A 16,629-nucleotide genomic window follows, 5' to 3' on the forward strand; every position below is an offset into this window, starting at 1 on the left:
TAATTTTGGAAGGCAAAACCAATTTTTAGCAGTGTAGACAATCCAGTCTCTAAAATCAATACCAAGTGCATTATTTTCATGTTACAGTTTGGTTGCCCGTTCTTGTGTATAGATGCATGGCGGTGCAGCCTTTAATACCTCATTAAGAAACATTGTTTTAAATCCTCTCTTTTATAAGTATGGTTTCTAGATCAAGAATTACATAAACTGTTATCCTGGTTTAGAGGTATCCTTGAGAACTGTTTCCCTGGGTTGGCTCAGGCCATGTGTTGTTGCCCTGAGTGACTCCAACCCTGAGTCACCAGTTTGAAGCCAACTTTCTGTTACTAACGTTACAAATGTTACACCATACCCAATAACTTAGAAGCCAATAATCGATAACCAAGACATGCAGAACACATTTATATACTTAAGACTAGTCAGAAACAAACATGAAGTGGCTACACAAATTTACTTATTTAGACTAGACAGATAAAACTTTCTTACTTTTTCTAGCTGTAGTTTCAAGGGAGGAGCGCCCTGCCACCTGCTGAACCCTAACCATTTTTTCTTTTGAGTACGAAACACAGAGCACCAATCAAGCAACAAAACACAACCACAGACAGACTGACAGACATGGACAGACCGGTGCACCAAGGACACACAATCAACAGAGAGGGAAGAGAACCAGATGTCCCAGCAAAGGGACCCAGGTCCAGGACTAGGCATTCCCCAGTGGGAGCTGGAGAGGAAGTAGGACGTCTTTTTGACTTGTCTTTCTCCTCTTAGCATATCTCTAAGCACATGCACAAAAGCCTTCTCCATTACCCCCTCCCGTTTTTATAGGGCTCACTCACCCAATGCTGGCACAAATTATCTGTTTTCCTTTGCACGCACTTCCTTTTTCACCACGTCCTTTGCTGAACCCCTTGTCCTCAAGCCTCAACATTGAGGGCGCCACCTGACCACGCTGCTCAAGTCAGTCAACAGGATTTTGAGGGAGGGAATGAGAATTAAAGAAAGAAAAGACATTTAGACAACATTATAACATGACTCCAGCAAGGCTGAAGTGAGTTTATTTTTTCCCAGTCTGCTTTTATACCATTCTAAGTACATTCAAAGAATGGGGTCAATTCTTAGTCGAGAACAAACAAGGCAATAAACAAAGGTCCTGTGGTCACTGTATTCCGGGACTTATCAAGATGATCGAGATACAAGGAGTGCATTCCTCAACTGTATTTTTCTTGAGCTTACTTCCTTGTCTTAGCCCAATGTCAGATGTCTTTGCCAATTTCCTTGAAGCAGCCCCAAGAGCTCTCCACACCAGGTTCCCTGTACCCCTAAGGATGCCTACTGCACTCAGTGTTCACAGCCATCCAGGTTGCTGGTTGGTGTATCTGTCACAGGGTTAGCAGAAACTGTGACTTCCTTTCTGGGCTCAGGCCTGGGTCACAGTGATATGGCTGAATGCACTGAGGTCGGGGTTGTTGGTAAGCAGGGCCCTGCCATGGTCCCTTCTTACAGAGACAAGGAGAGAAGACTGAGACCAGCCAGCATGCCAAGTGCACCTGCTCCTCCTGTAGGACGGCCAAGGTGAAAAGACAGGCCAGCATTTGTCACTGTGGCTCCTGCATAACAGTGGCGGCTGGAGGCCTGGGCCTGCAGCATCGCCTCTGCTGTCCCAGTCAGGTCTGCTACCCAAAGACTGGAGGAGTCCAAGGAGCAGTCATAAGCACCGCCATTTTAACCATCTGTAGCCCAAATGACTTAATTTATGTAAAAATAGAGCAAAACTCTGCTGAGTGTGAATTCCCTAAGTGGAAAGATCCTGAATCACTGAATTTATGAGATGCTGCTCTCTCCAGAGCCTTGGGCACAGGGAGAAAAGGGTCTGACTGGGGTATGTTTGGATAGATGGCTGGCTCTGGGGCCCTTCACAGCACATGGAGCTCTGGGATTCCCCAGCCGCCTGTGCTGGATCACTAACCAGAACACAGCTCAGTGCACTCACTGAATCAGGGAACACATTATGTCCCTCTGAACTCCAGCACCCTGTTGCCTTAGAGCGTTTCCACTGAAAATGGTAATATGGTCTCAGCCTTCCCAGAGCCCACCTGGACTGTGTGAGGAACAAGACCAGACATCAGTAGGCACGGTCAGAGCTAAGCCTGACCACTGTCACTGTCAGATGAGCTGATCACCCAGAGTCAGGGAGTGGAGCAGGGTGGTGCCTGGCAGGGACAGTGCTCCAAAAACCACAGGAGTGAAAAGAGACTTGGGTCTGAATGTGGCTAGAGTCCTGACCTTTGTGTGTGTATGTGTGTCTGTGTCTGTGTGTGTGTGTGTGTGTCTGTGTCTGTCTGTCTAATCTGTCTGTCTGTGTTGCCCCTTCACTCTGGCTGCCTTCTGAGAACATGTAAGAAGAGCTTTGACATGGTGGTGCTATGGAACAGGGCTGACTGGCAGATGCATGCTGGGGCATGTCAGAGAAGTAATGGAGTCAGCTGCTTGGCTGGGATGGCTGAGAGGAATGGGCAGGCGTGGGTGGTGTTAGGGTAGGAACAAGTGTGGTGTAGATTCGATTTGAGATATGGTGTAGATTTGATTTGAGGTGTGGAGAGAGAGGCTACTGCCCAGGACTCTGACGTCACAGAGCATGGCAACTCCAGTTCTAGGTGCAGACGCCCAAGTCACTACTGCTCTGTGTGCTCAAAGGAGAGTTTGTCGGATGCCTAAGGATGGCCCAGACTTGCTCCACAGACTCTCAGGGACAACTCCTCTCCGCCCCATGTTCCATGTTCAGTTCTCAGCTATTCTCTTAGACGCCTTTTATTCTACTGGAGCTTCCACGTGGGTTCTGGGAGTTGAACCCTGGTCCTTTGTAAGAACAACAAATGCTCTTAACCACTGAGCCGACCCTCAAGCCCGTGTTTCTAGTTTTCATTCCTAAACCTCGATACCTTGAAGTTAGGTGTTGTCTGTGGCTTCAGTGGTTTGGTTTAGTGAGTGTTGCCTTTTGCAGTGGGCCATTAACCTGCAAGGCTGTTCCATGGAGAGTTGGTTAGATTAGGTGACTGAGATGTTAAAAACGCTGGTGTGAAGTATCATTTTCTGTCTGTGACATGGAAATAAATTCATGAGGATAAAATCCAAAAGCAGACAGAGATGAGTCATGAGACACAGCGAAGCGTCACTCATGCGGCAGAGGCCGAGCCGTTGGCTCCTTACTTAAGCAGGTTCTGAAATAACTCTAGAGGCGCAGTCCCCACTCAGCTGTGCCTGCCTGCCCTTGGATAGCGTGGCCTTGGGACTTCCTCTTTGCTCTATGTTTCCATAATTCTAAATTATTTTCCAATGATTATGTGCCACACTTACTATCATCAAAAATCCACAAATTAAAAAAACAAACAACTAAAATCAAGCGATCTGTGTAGCTTTACGGTAGTGCTGCCCACGAAGTATCCCTGTTGGTTTCCAGGAAATTGAGCTCACCCCATTATTTTAGAGCTCACCCCGTTAGTCACTGTTGAAGACTTGATTACACATCAGTTTACGGGTTTTTCTCAGGATATACTGGAACCTGCAACGTTTTCCCCCGCCCACATCCCAGGACGGGCATCTCGTGTGTGTCCCGTCCCCCCTCCACCCCGACCCTCGATGATTGATTTTGGACTTGTCCTTGCTCTGCCTGCTGCTTCAGTGTGGAAAGGGTGTTGAGCAGGTGCTGTGAGCGTGCAGTGATGAAGGAGGAGGTGTTTAGAATTAAGGAGAGGATAGGAGGTTTCCATATGCCTTACAGACCTGCTTCGTTAGCGTGAGGGGTAAGTCACGTGACCCTCTGTTGGTTTTTTTGTTTTGTTTTTGTTTTTTGTTTTTTTGTTTTTTTGCAAGTGTTTTACCATTGTTACAAAAACCCGGGTCAGGACCAGTGAGTAACAATGACACACTAACTGAAATTACCTGCATTTTTTAAAGAGATCCACTCTTACCATTTTGAAATTTTCCCATTTTCCCTTGTTTGTTGGTTTTAAAAGTAAAAGAAATACACGGTTATTTTTATAACAAATGAAACCAATTTATAAAGAAAACTCAGCTCTTTCCTCTATTAACCGTTCTCCCTGCTCATTCCCAGCCAACTAATTCATCCAGATTCCTTTGTTTCTACTGAGAAAACTGTTGAGAAAGAAGCCTTGGGGAGGATGGGCAAGCTCATTATCAGGTCGTAGGTGATGTCACAGGCGCGCTGAGGAGTGCAGCCAGTGGGTCAGATGTGCAGCGTTCGCTTGTTCGGTCTATCTCAGTAAAGCTAGATGTGTAAACTCCAGAGTTGTTAGGTAGAACCTGGGTGTGGTGGCTCACACTTGCAGTTCCTCAGGAGGCACAAACAGGAAGGTGGCAGCAAGTTTGAGGCCGGTCCACTCTGCATAGCAAATCTCAGGCCATCATGGTTGCTAGGTGTTTCTTTTGCTCATGGAGCAGAGCCAAGAGATTCTAAGGACCAGGGTGGGAGTGAACCAGGAACTCTGGAGGAGCTTCTGGTCTGGAGAGTATCATTCTCACAGTCTGACAGTCATTAGTCTTTCCTATATAACCTGTGCTGAGTGGCCTTTGCCAGAATGTCTGGGAAGAGGGCTCGCCCCATGTGGCTGTTGGAGCCTGGTTTCTGTTGCTAAGCAAGTGTTTGAGATTCATCCTGTTGGATGAGTCAGTCGCTCCCTACAACTGCTTGCTATGCTATTCATCGTACAAGCACCCAGCTTCCTTAGCCCTTACCCAGTTGATGCAGCTGGGTTGCTTCTGGCGTGGGCCATAAGCTGTCGTGTTTGTAGATGAGCTTTGGACTCAGGTGTGCCTAAACATTGTGCACGCTGCAGTGGGTTCCGGGTCCAGCACGTAGCACCCAGAAAGCTGTCTGTTGTTTAGATGAAGTCACCTCTGACTCACTCCTGTGATTGCTAAAGCTGTGGGGCCATGGCTGAGGAACCCAGAAAGGTTTTCCTTGGGTTTTTGCTACAGCTTTCCCTTCTGATTCGGGTCTGTGGCTTGTTTGTCTGCAGGCTCTGTTAGCTGCCCTGTCATGGGAGAGCTGCCAACCTCCGTAGATGCTTTGCATGGCAGTTGTCTATCAGTTGACTGCATTAGTCTGCTCTGCACTCCACTGTGCTCCGCCATCGGTCTCCCGGACTCTGCTCTCTGACACTGCTGTCTGTTGGATCCCAGGGTCATGGTAGGCATCTGGGGCTATCCAGCCTCACTGGTGCCATTTCTTTGCTTTCTGCTCTGCCTCTCTTTCCTGCCTGTCGCCTCTCTTTCTGTCCTCAGGCTCCCCGGTCTCTCCCCGGTGTCTCATCCATTAATTCCACCCAGAGTTCTTGTCTCACGCTTTGGCCATCATCCCTAGTAGTTGGATTTGCGTCTTTTGTTTATAGCTTCTTTGTCTGTGCCTCACTTTTTGTCTCCTGATACCCACATCAGTCAGGTCATTCAAGATGAATGGTGGCCTATTCTGTCTCTGTAAAATGCATTTCCCTGTTTTCCACCTATCTGTGAAACTGTGTGCTTGTCCTGTTGAGTTGTTCTGTATATTTAGGTTTCTCCTTTAAATGTTTTTGAGACATACTTGGAGATGCAATTAAGAAATATGGAGATTGTTTGAGCCCCTTGGTTCTTGTTTTTAAGTATTAAACAGGACCTGAGCTATAGTAGCCTAGAGCTGACAACTCTCCATTGCCAAGCCAAGGCCCAGCTGACACTGAATCCAAGATGTCATTGGTTGGGAGTTTTCCTGGTCTGCTTGATGAAGTAGCCACTCTCCCCAGCCTCCCCTAGTACAGTTATCTCTCAGTGTCCAGGGGGACTCACATATCTGAGGACCTGTCGTGTCTGCATACCTAGCGGTACCATAGCTAGTACCACAGAACTAGCAAACTGTACCAGGTCCTCGCTAATCCTCCTGTGTGTTTTCATGACTTCTGATAGTCAGGACCTTTTCTAGTTGCAGAACTTCCTCCTCTGTGGGGCTGACTCTGCCTTACGAGTTCACACTGCCCCTGCCCCTGCCCCTGCCCCTGCCCCCGCTGACGGCGCCTCCTGGCTCTCTCCCCACACTCTGCAGCCTGGCAGCACCCTGGTGCTCATTGCAGGACTCCCTGCTTCTCTTCCCTCTCCTGGGATCGGAAGTATGTGGTGCCGAGCATCTTTACCTACTCCCTTTGGTCTGATCGGGACAGTAGAATAAGCCCCATCCCTGTGACACTTAGCTACGTCCCCAACTGAGCCAGAATGAGCACTGGGTGGTAAGGTTAGAGGTAGCTGCATAAGTGATGGTCCCGTGCCCTTTCTCACTTCCGTACGTTGTATAGGAGGGAGAATGTATTGATTGGATATTCTAAAGCCTTCCTTACCCCCTCATGTTTTATCCCAATAAAAACATCAGTCTGATATGGAGACAAAGTTTGGAGCAGAGACTGAAGGAACGGCCATTCAGAGCCTGCTCCACCTGGGTACACAGCCCATATACATACAGCCACCAAACCTAGACAATACTGATGAAGCCAGGAAGTGCATGCTGACAGGAGCCTGATATAGCTGTCTACTGAGAGGCTCTGCCAGAGCATGCCAAATACAGAGGCGAATGCTAGCAGCAAACCATTGAACTGAGATCGGGATCCTCGTTGGAGGAATTAGAGAAAGGATTGAAGGAACTGAGGGGCTTGCAACACCATAAGAACAACAATGCCAACCAACCAGAGCTCCTAGGGACTAAACCACTATCCAAAGACTACACATGAACTGACCCATGGCTCCAACTGCTTATGTAGCAGAGGATGGCCTTGTTGGGGCACCAATGGGAGGAGAAGCCCTTGGTCCTGCCAAGGCTGGACCCCTCCTCCACAGTGTAGGGGATTGTTGGGGGAGGGAGGGAGGGTGGTTGGGGAGGGGGAACACCCTTATAGAAGAAGGGGAGGGGGATGGGATAGGGGGCTTATGTCCAGGAAACGGGAAAGGAAATAACATTTGAAATGTAAATAAAAAAACATCAGTCTGTGCTAAACATAGCAAATGTGTTAGATACTGATGGTGGGATCCGGGCGGCCGCACTAGACCACACTTCCAGCTTCATGGTGAAATCCATCAGCATAAAACATTTTGGAATACAGCATCCAGAATCTACATAAAACTGTTGGCCATGGTAAATAATTTAAGATACATTTCTTGATCCACCTTTGTTCCAATTTGCTCTCTTACAGTACTGGGAATTAATCTAGAGCCTGTGGTTTGGTTTTCTGTTCTGTTTTGTTTGAAACAGAGTCTCCTATAGCCCAGGCTGGCTACATTACTAAGAATGGCCCTGAATTTATAGTCCAGGCTGGCTACATAGCCAAGAATGGCCCTGAATTTATGACACTCCTGCCTCCACCTTCCCCGTGCTAGGTTTCAAGTGTGCTCTGTTTTATGATGTGCTGGGGAGGAGCCCGTGCCTTCACGCCTGCCAAGTAAGCGCTTTGCCAGCTGAGGTCCACCCCCACCCCGCTGTTATTTCTAAGCATATGCTAATTGAGCTGACTTACGAACTATCACTTGTGTAGTTTTTTTTTTACTCTTATAAATGTTAAATAAACTCATACACTAAAATGGCTGTCCTACTTCATCATTATCAGAAGTGAGATAGTGTCCCATTTAGTTGTTCAAGAGTTATAAAGTACTCAGAATTGTTAGAAGAACAACTGTTAAAAGAATTGCAACTACATTCCTTTTATTTAATATCCTGCAAGGATTGTAAATTTTTACTTCCCTGATGTTTCCAGCCATTATGTTAGAACATGTAAGCTGGGTGTCTGGAGAGATGTTAGGGAGCCCTCACTGCTCTCGCAGAGGACCCAGAGTCAATGCCCTTCCTGTGCTTTCTCCAGAGGCCACCTTGCCAGATGAATAGCTCTGAGCGCTGTATGTCTTCATGTCTGTGTTTGTGGCATCGGTCTGTCCATAGTTTCTAGTTGCTCATTGCTGCTCTTGGTTTTTTACTCTGGCTTTTGTGTCTTGGGGCCCAGCTTTACCAGTAAAGCCTGACAGACTTCTCAGAACTGTGTCTCTTAGCAGTGACTCTTAGAACCCGGTACCCCAGTGCTGCCTGTGAGAGGAAGTGTTTGGAGATAACCATCACTTGACCCTTGGACTCCCAGGTAGACATCATGCTCACTGGGACAGGGACTGGAAGTGAGGGAGCCGTGGGTCAGGACCAACCAGAGTGGAGAATGAAGACTCTCCAGTGTCTCTGGGGTGAGAGTCCTCGTTCTGCCTGAGACCGTCCCTTTACACCACAGCCAAGTGCTCATTAATCCACCCGTTGGTAATGGCTAATACAGGCACAGAGAAGCTGGACAGGGCTGCTGGACTGCAGGAGTCTTATTTTAAATGTTTTTCAGACGGCTTTGGCTTGTGTTTAAATCAGAGAGTAAGATGCTTTGAGAAAGCTCTGCAGGGCTGACATAGAGAAAGTGAGAGTGCCAGTTCTTTCTGGTATTACCGTCCTCCCCCCATCATGACACGGTCAGACACAGGCACATGTGTACTTGTAAGACCACTCTACTGTCTCCAGGAGAGACGTTTGGGACATGCTGAACAATGGCCACAGCCAGAATGATTTTGCAGATATTCTCTGTGACCCTCAGAGCAGCCTAGTGTGAAGAGAGGACTCGCCTTTTTCAGAGATGGCGTGCTGAGGCCTTGGCAGAATGCCCATTACTGTCTTGACTCTCGATGAGGAAGGTGCCACTCCACAATGTTGTGCTGCCCTCCCATGTGTGGCCTGTTCCTGCTCTGTGTCTGTGTCTCCACTGTGCTCTGAACATGTGCATTCCATTTACACGATTATGACAGGTTGGCAGACTGCGTGGTACCTCAGGCTTCCGGCCCCTCATCAGCCTTGGTCCCATTGCTCCAGCACCACAGGTCCCAGGAGCATGGAGGCCACATGAGTGCCATCACTTTCCTCCACCTGTGCCCTTCTCAAATTTGGGTCCTGAAGTTTTTTTTTTGTTTGTTTTTTTTTTAAAGATGGGCTCTCTCTCATAGTCCTGGTTGTCCTAGAACTCACTCTATGGCCTCAAACTCACAGAGATCTCCCTGCCTCTACTTTTCCAAATGCTAGGATTAAAGTTGGACACCATCTGAGCAAATAAAGGGACTTTCCACAAAGCCTGATGAACTGAGTTCGATACCCAGAACCCATGGATGGAGAAAAACGACTTTTTTTTTTTTTTTTTTTTTTTTAAAGATTTATTTATTTTATCTGAGTACACTGTTGCTCTCTTAGGACACACCAGAAGAGGGCATCATCTCATTACAGAGGGTTGTGAACTACCATGTGGTTGCTGGGAATTGAACTCAGGACCTCAGGAAGAGCAGTCTGTGCTCTTAACCACTGAGCCGTCTCTCCAGCCCTGAAGTTTTTATATTTACACATGGCACCTAACTAGAGACCCAAGTATCACATTGTATGTTTACCTCTGTCCCCTTCCCCCACTAAGCATTAGCGTTTCCTCAACCTTCTCTGGGTAGGCAGCTTTTCGTGACTCACTAAGAAAGTGTCTGGGAGCTCCAGGTGTCAGGTTTTCTTATACAGGATCCTGGAACGACAGTGCCCAGTGATAGAAGCCACCCACTGTCTCCCTCTTCAGCTGTTGCCTTTCCTCATGGTCTACAACAGCTCATGGTCCGCTCGTCTCCCTTCCTGGGGATAACCTGTGAAGGGCTTACCCTCTCTCTCTCTGAGCCCGGGAACAGTTGCTTGTTTCTCATCACTGCCTCTGGCCGCCCCGGTGTTGGTCCTTCCTGTGTGGTGTGCGTGCCTGCAGGGCAGTGTTGATCATCGCTTAAGATCTCCCTCCGGGTCCTCAGCCTCCTGTGCAGATGCTGACCTCCTGCGTATCCACATACCCTGCTCTGGGTCTGCGATGGCGACTGCCAGAGAGCAAAGGGCCAGTCTCCTGTTCTTTAAGGTCCCTTAGCTCTTCTCCATCTGAGGAGAGAGGAGGCGGGCAGACCGGCCAAGGACTCACTTCTATTCTAACTTTCTTCTCCCCAACACGTTCACAGCCTGGGAAAGTACAGGAAGCCCAGGGAGTCTCTGATGATGGCAGGGTCAGTTCTGCCACAGTTGGGCAGGCCATGGGAGGCACTGATGATGGCTCCCCCAGCCCGTGGGTGGCCTGACTCATCCCATCTCCTTGCCTCATCCTTGAGCTTCAAAAGTGTGTTTCCTCAGGAAGCCTTCTGTCCTGACCCCCCATCTGCTGAGAAATGCCCTGTGCACCTGCTTCCCGTCCACTGTTTGGGGGCCCCACAGGGCCCTGTGCACATTTTCTGGATCCCAGAGGGCTCCAGTCCCCAGAGGCCAGGAATCAGCACTCAGACACTATGTGGGCCCTGAAGTGTGGCACCTAGGCCTTCCTTTCTCTCTGTCAAGTCTCCCTGTGTTAGCAAGCAGTCGCTCACCTGCCTTGAGCTCCCACGGTGGTTAGGAGGTGCCCCGAGCAGCAACCTTTGCTGTTTCCTCTGTCTTGCTTCTTTAGTCTTCTGTGGCCTTTATCATCTTGTCCTCTTCTCGCTTTTTCAGAACTTCCCCACTCACTAGATGTAACAGTCTCCTAAGTCTGTGTTAACCTGTAACCAGCTACTGAGGTCAGCTGTCCTTGACAGTTTGACAGTTGAGAGTCAGAGTGACTGTAGCAGGACTGCATGGTCCCCTGTCTGGAGAGGTCTGTTTCAAGTTACAAGTTTAATCCTGTCTCCTTTGGAGACCAACACAGCCTTTGCATTTTAAGAAAAGCAGAAAAACAACAACAAAACCCAAATTGGAATGGGAAGCATCTGTCACTAGGATCATTCAGTGTTTCTTGGAATGTTCTTGCTAATACTTGAGGGGTCCTGGAGTGATCATGGAATGTGTGGGTTTTAGTTTGCAGTTAACATGTTTCGAACCTTGCCACCCTCCTCCAATCCTACGGGAGCAGAATTCGACCCAGAAGAAGATGAACCAACGTTAGAAGCCGCCTGGCCTCATCTGCAGGTACCGGACTGGGCACCAACTCAGATAGGATGTGTGGGTGGTGGCCCAGGGTCTCTCTAGCTGATAGCCAATGTGCTTTTGATCTAAAGGAGTCTCTGGTCTGAAAATTTTTAGTAGAACAGAGAGGGGGAGGGAAAAGAAAAGTGGGAGAAGTGAAAAAAAATTGAATGAGTGAGTGAGTGATGAGTGAGTGAGTGATTGGCTGATTTTATGGACCCATTACACAGGCCACAGAGATTTCTGTGCCCTCCATGATGATACCAACTTTACTGTTTACACTGAGTTCAGGGTCTGTCCTGGTTAGGGTTGCTGTGGTTGTGATGAAACACCATGACCAAAACAAGTTGGGGAGAAAAGGGTCTATCTGGATTTTGCTTTCACATCACTGTTCATTATCAAAGAAAGTCAGGACCAGAACTCAAAACCAAGCAGGAACCTGGTGTCAGGAGCTGATGCAGAGGCCATGGAGGGTGCTGTACTGGCTTGCTTCCATGGCTTGCTCAGCCTGTTTTCTTATAGAGCCCAGGACCACCAGCCCAGAGGTGACAGCGCCCACAGTGGGCTGGCCCTTCGTCATCAGTAATTAAGAAAATGCTCTGCAGGCTTGCTTACAGCATTTTCTCAATCAAGGTTCTCTCCCCTGGAGGAGTGCAGCGTGTGTCATCCCTCCCCTGGAGGAGTGCAGCGTGTGTCATCCCTCCCCTGGAGGAGTGCAGCGTGTGTCCAGTTGATATAAAACTGCCCAGTGCAGGTTTAGAGCATTTCCCCGTGTGCTCCTGGGTTTGACTTTTGCCGCTGTGCATCCCAGGCTCCTTACCGTGCGAGGTCACTATTACAAGGCCACCACCAGCAGAACATTTACACCTGTCCTTGGTGAGGAGAGGAGGCAACGTGAGAAACCTGGGAAGGAGCCGGATGCCCACCCTCAAGGCAACTGGCTTATTCACCGCCCATGATAGGCCGTCCGTGCCATCCAGCCCACTGTGCTGTGTTTACTTACAGGAGAACCACAGAGGCTGTGCTCCTCTCCCAGGCAGTCCTAAAGTTCTTGTCCACTGAGAACTCTGTGGCTCAGGTAGATGGCAGACTGCAGGCTCCACCCACAAGCCTGGGCACAGTCCCCAGTGTAGCAGCTAAGCCATGGGAAGCACTGTGTCCACTTGAAGTCCAGTGTTTTCAACAGATAAAGAATGAATTAGAGAGCTGTTCTTAAGCCTGAGTGAAGTACTGTGTAACTTGACTCATTGTTGTTTTTTTCTCCTAGCTTGTTTATGAATTTTTCTTAAGATTTTTAGAGTCTCCAGATTTCCAGCCCAATATAGCAAAGAAATATATTGATCAGAAGTTTGTATTGCAGGTAAGTTTCCAGCTAGGTGTTCCTCAGCAGCCCTAAGGACAGAATGGCCATTGTCACTAAGTGTGGTTTTATTTTTCCTAGCTTCTAGAGCTCTTTGACAGCGAGGATCCTCGGGAGAGAGATTTTCTAAAAACTACCCTGCACAGAATCTATGGGAAGTTCTTAGGCCTGCGCGCTTACATCAGGAAACAGATCAATAATATATTTTATAGGTAAGTGCCCATGTGGTTGTCATCTACCCTTGATGCTGTCACATCAAAGATGGGGAGGGAAAGTGAGCCATGTGCTCCCGACCCCACCCCTCACGCCCCCCCCACACACTGCACCTTACCACATTCCCTACCTTGCTGGGTTCCTACAGAGTTGTCCAGCTGCTCATAATGTGGATCCTTCTGTCCCATGCACCTGCTTGCTACCTTGTCATTCCTGCTCACAGGGGGAGAAGTGGGGGAAGAGGAAGAGGAAGAGAAGAAGGAGGAAGAGCAGGAAGAGGAGGAGGAGGAGGAGGGGAGGAAGTGGGCAGCCTTTGCCTGGGAGGATCTGGGAATTAGATGAACAGCTTGAGAGCCAGCCAAGCACAGAGAGGAGAGCCCCGCAACTGGCAGACAGCACTGCTTTCCTATCTGGGCCCAGACGGGCCTTCAGGACCAGAGAGTGACCACAGACCTGCCTGGGCAGCCCCCAGCTCAGAAAGGACACATCAGAAGCCTCCAAGTACATTGATGGCTGTGACCCCAGATGTCTTACCCCCACCTGCCCCTCCTCCTCTCTCCCTGTCTCACCTCTGACCAGGCCTCATGATTCTTAAGATCTAATATCCCAGGCGAGCAAGCAGGGATACACCTATAATCCCAGTGCTCTGGGGGCCGAGGCAGAAAGATTGCCACAGCTTCATCTACATAGAGGTCCCGGTGAGCCGGAGCTCCATTCACATGGTCCACACCACTGTTGCTGTCTGGCTAACATGTGCGGCCTTACTGGGTTATGTCCGTGCTCTCAGGGGCTGGCCTGCTGCCCCATCTTGCCTTGAGCCCTCAGACCTCTTTCCTCAAGAAGTCCACATGAGCTGACATGGTTCCTACTCCCCAGGAGCAGCCTCAGCGACACCAGCTTTGCGTGAACTCCCAGTGACACAGAGTGGGTGCTGGTAGATAGACAGGTCTGTGTGGTTCTGTCATGGGAAGGTCTCACTCTGTCGCCCCTGGCTCACCAGTAACTCACTGGACTAGGATGGCCTCAAACTCCGAGCTCCTGCTTCCGCTAGGACTAAGGCTGTGAGTTGTCCGGCCTGGGTTGTGCGGCTTTCTCAGTAGTAGCTGGAAGGCTTACTAAGTGAGCACATTACTCTAGTTGTTGGCTTCTTTGGCTGGCCTCCTGCCCTGACATCTGATTCCAGAGGTGCCTAAAAGTAACAAATCTTGGCAGTGATAGAAATGTGATATCCATCTGATATAAACTAAGTAAGCTTCACAGTGTAGCTGTGGGCCAGGCCTGCTTCTGTGTAGACAGGACCAGCGAGCGCCCTCAGCCCTCATGTCAGCACACTGGCCTGCAGGATCCTTGCTTCAGTCCCCAGCAGTGACTGAAAGTGGAGCTCCCAGAAAGGGGTGCTGAGAGTGAGACTGGAAGCCTGTGTGGCTCTCTGGCCTTCTAGGCCTGGGGTTCCCTGCAGTTGGATCTTTTGCCTGGTGACACGTGGTGATTTTGGGGCCCTCTGTGTGCGGCTCCCTTTGAGCCTTTCCAGGTTCCCTGTAATACATAGTGTTTCTCTAATGTACTTGCTGACGAGTCAGAAAATGATGTCGTCTGCTCCTGGTCTTTCCTTCTTGGTGCTGTGCTTCCCCACAAGGTCATCACTCAGCCCACGCCGTTCTCTACACACAATGGCTACAACTTAGACTCCAGTCTCTTAGCCCCAAATTCCAGGTCTTGCCTGTCGAGTTGTTCCTCTGGTAAACAACTAGTGACTAGTGGTTTTGATCAGGCAGCAGAGCCACAAGTGTGATGATGAACTGTATGGCGGGAGTGTGTGGAGGGCTGCCTACCTCAGAGATCTTGCCTTGTGTGGAGGGCTCCTACCTCAGAGATCTTCCCTTGTGTGGAGGGCTCCTACCTCAGAGATCTTGCCTTGTGTGGAGGGCTCCTACCTCAGAGATCTTCCCTTGAGTGCTGATGGCTCAGCTGCCTTTTCAGAATAAGTACACATGATTCAGCTCTGTTCTCACAGAAGGTCTAGTGCCGTGGCATGGTATTTCTGTTTCCCCTCTTAGGTCATCATTTCTATAAGTACCTTGATACATACACTCAAAGGCAAACATACTATGGAGAATCCCTAATTGGCCTGAATCATGAAAAGTGAGTCAGGAGCAGCTCCAAGATCATAGAAATGCAGTACTGTATGTGTTCAATATCCCCGACCCAGAAATCCACACACTCCAGATTTTGAGTATTTCAAGCACTAAGGTGATAGATACCACAGTGGGAAATTACACACTTGCCGTATGTGATGGGTCACAGTTAAAATGCAGGAATGGCCATGGACCCACGCCTACCGACCCTGCCATTCAGGAGGTTTAGGTGGAAGGACCATTTCAGCCGAATAGTTGGACAGCACAAAGAAACCTATGTCTCTCTGTCTCTCTCTCTGTCTCTCTCTCTTTGCTTAAAATTTTTTTAGTCATACTTAACCTAAAAATGTTGCATAGCATTACCTTCTAGCTCTGTCTAAAGAATAATTGAGTACAATAATTGAATTTTTGGTTTCAGTTTGGGTGATATCCCAAGATACATCTCATAAATATGCAGATGTGAATCTGGGTGATCTCTGACATTGAAAAATGCTGGTCCAGAGCATTCTGGGTAAGGGCTTCTCAACCCATACCCATATCTCGGAAGGAAATGCAGTTTGAGCAACTTGGTTCCATTTACTGAAGCATTAAGCTGAGTCGTGTCTGTCACTTCTCTTTGGCTCAGTCTGTTAGTGCGAGCCAACGGCGACTCTGGTGCCAGCCAGGCCAGAGAGCACTCTCTTGGGGCCGCACCCAGTGCCGCAGCTTCATGAGCAGCTGTTACTCCTCCGGGTCTGACCTTGACCTGCCCTCAGCAGTGCTGTTGCTGTCAGGGCGGGAAGGTCCGCAGCAGCCGCTCAGTGCTGCGCTTCTTTGCCGACATGGCCTAGCGGAGCCTTGTGAGCTTTTGTTTCTTGTGTTTTGGGTTTTCTTTTTTTTTCTTTCTTTTTTTTTTCTTAATAGCCCGAACTAAACTTGAACAGACACTAATTCTCCTGCCTCCGCCTTCCCATTGTTGTAATTATAGGCATGATCTGCCTCTTCCAGCTTCAGTGCTACTTCTGTGAGCACTAAAGCCTCCAGAGGGAGTCAGGAGACGCTGCCAGCCTCCTCAAGGGGCTAACCTGGAAATGAGTGTGGCTTACTTCCATCCTGGGCAAGCCCAGGACAGTGGAGCTGCACAGGAAGGGCGATAGATCCCACCCCTTGTAGGCGCGGGACACATCGTACGGGAGACGACTCAGTAGCAGCCCAACTTCAGACCAGTCTGGTTTTCTCTTTGAAGGAAGGGGCGATCTTGCTCCAACTGGTCAGCTTAGTTCCCCAGGCGGTCTCCTCTGTGGAGGCAGAACTAGTCCCCTTCGCTCTTTCTTCCATTGTTAGTTAGAAGTGTTTAGAACTAAGACACCTCCATAAATGGTATTAACGTGGAAAGCTATGTGGCTTACAGCGACCGCCATCCTCCTATAATACGCAGGAAGGATGAGAAGTGAGGTCTGGCTGACCCCAGCTATGTACAAGGATGCTGCACCAGCTACAGAGTTGCAACTGTCTTTTAGATACTTGAGGTAAAATATGTGAAGAGAAGTTGAGTTTTACAGAGTAAATCACTTTCCTACACTGCCCTGCTCAGACTGGCTGACGAGCCAGCTCCATGTCCGAGGGCAGGGATAGGAGGAGGTCAGCAGGAAGCAGGTGGGACACACAGTCTCTTGGGGGAGGATTCCCTCTGTAGCCTTGGCTGTCCTGGAACTCCCTCTGTACACCAGGCTGGCCTCAAACTCAGAGATCCTCCTGCCTCTGCCTCCTGAGTGATGGCAAATTTGTGCGCCACGACAGCCATTCCAGTGGCAATACCCTCACAGCCATACTTCAGACTACAGCCAAGCACGTCCCGAGGCGTCTGTGTGAGGCCGCCCACGTGCTCTCGGCCC

The 16,629-nt window shown here is 49.2% G+C and overlaps 1 protein-coding gene across 9 annotated transcripts in view; it reads left to right on the forward strand.

Annotated features, from left to right (window-relative positions):
• Ppp2r5c (protein phosphatase 2 regulatory subunit B'gamma) overlaps positions 1 to 16,629 on the forward strand; it is a 134,662-nt gene that overhangs the window by 87,863 nt on the left and 30,170 nt on the right. For all 9 annotated transcript variants that reach the window (XM_032908434.1, XM_032908436.1, XM_032908435.1 and 6 more), the window contains 3 exons: positions 10,940 to 11,050; positions 12,315 to 12,407; positions 12,489 to 12,619. In XM_032908434.1, the coding sequence (XP_032764325.1) occupies positions 10,940 to 11,050; positions 12,315 to 12,407; positions 12,489 to 12,619 (335 nt within the window). The remainder of the gene's footprint in view (positions 1 to 10,939; positions 11,051 to 12,314; positions 12,408 to 12,488; positions 12,620 to 16,629) is intronic.

The sequence above is a fragment of the Rattus rattus genome, chromosome 7 (genome assembly GCF_011064425.1).
Source record: "Rattus rattus isolate New Zealand chromosome 7, Rrattus_CSIRO_v1, whole genome shotgun sequence".
In the NCBI taxonomy this organism is placed as follows: Eukaryota; Metazoa; Chordata; class Mammalia; order Rodentia; family Muridae; genus Rattus; species Rattus rattus.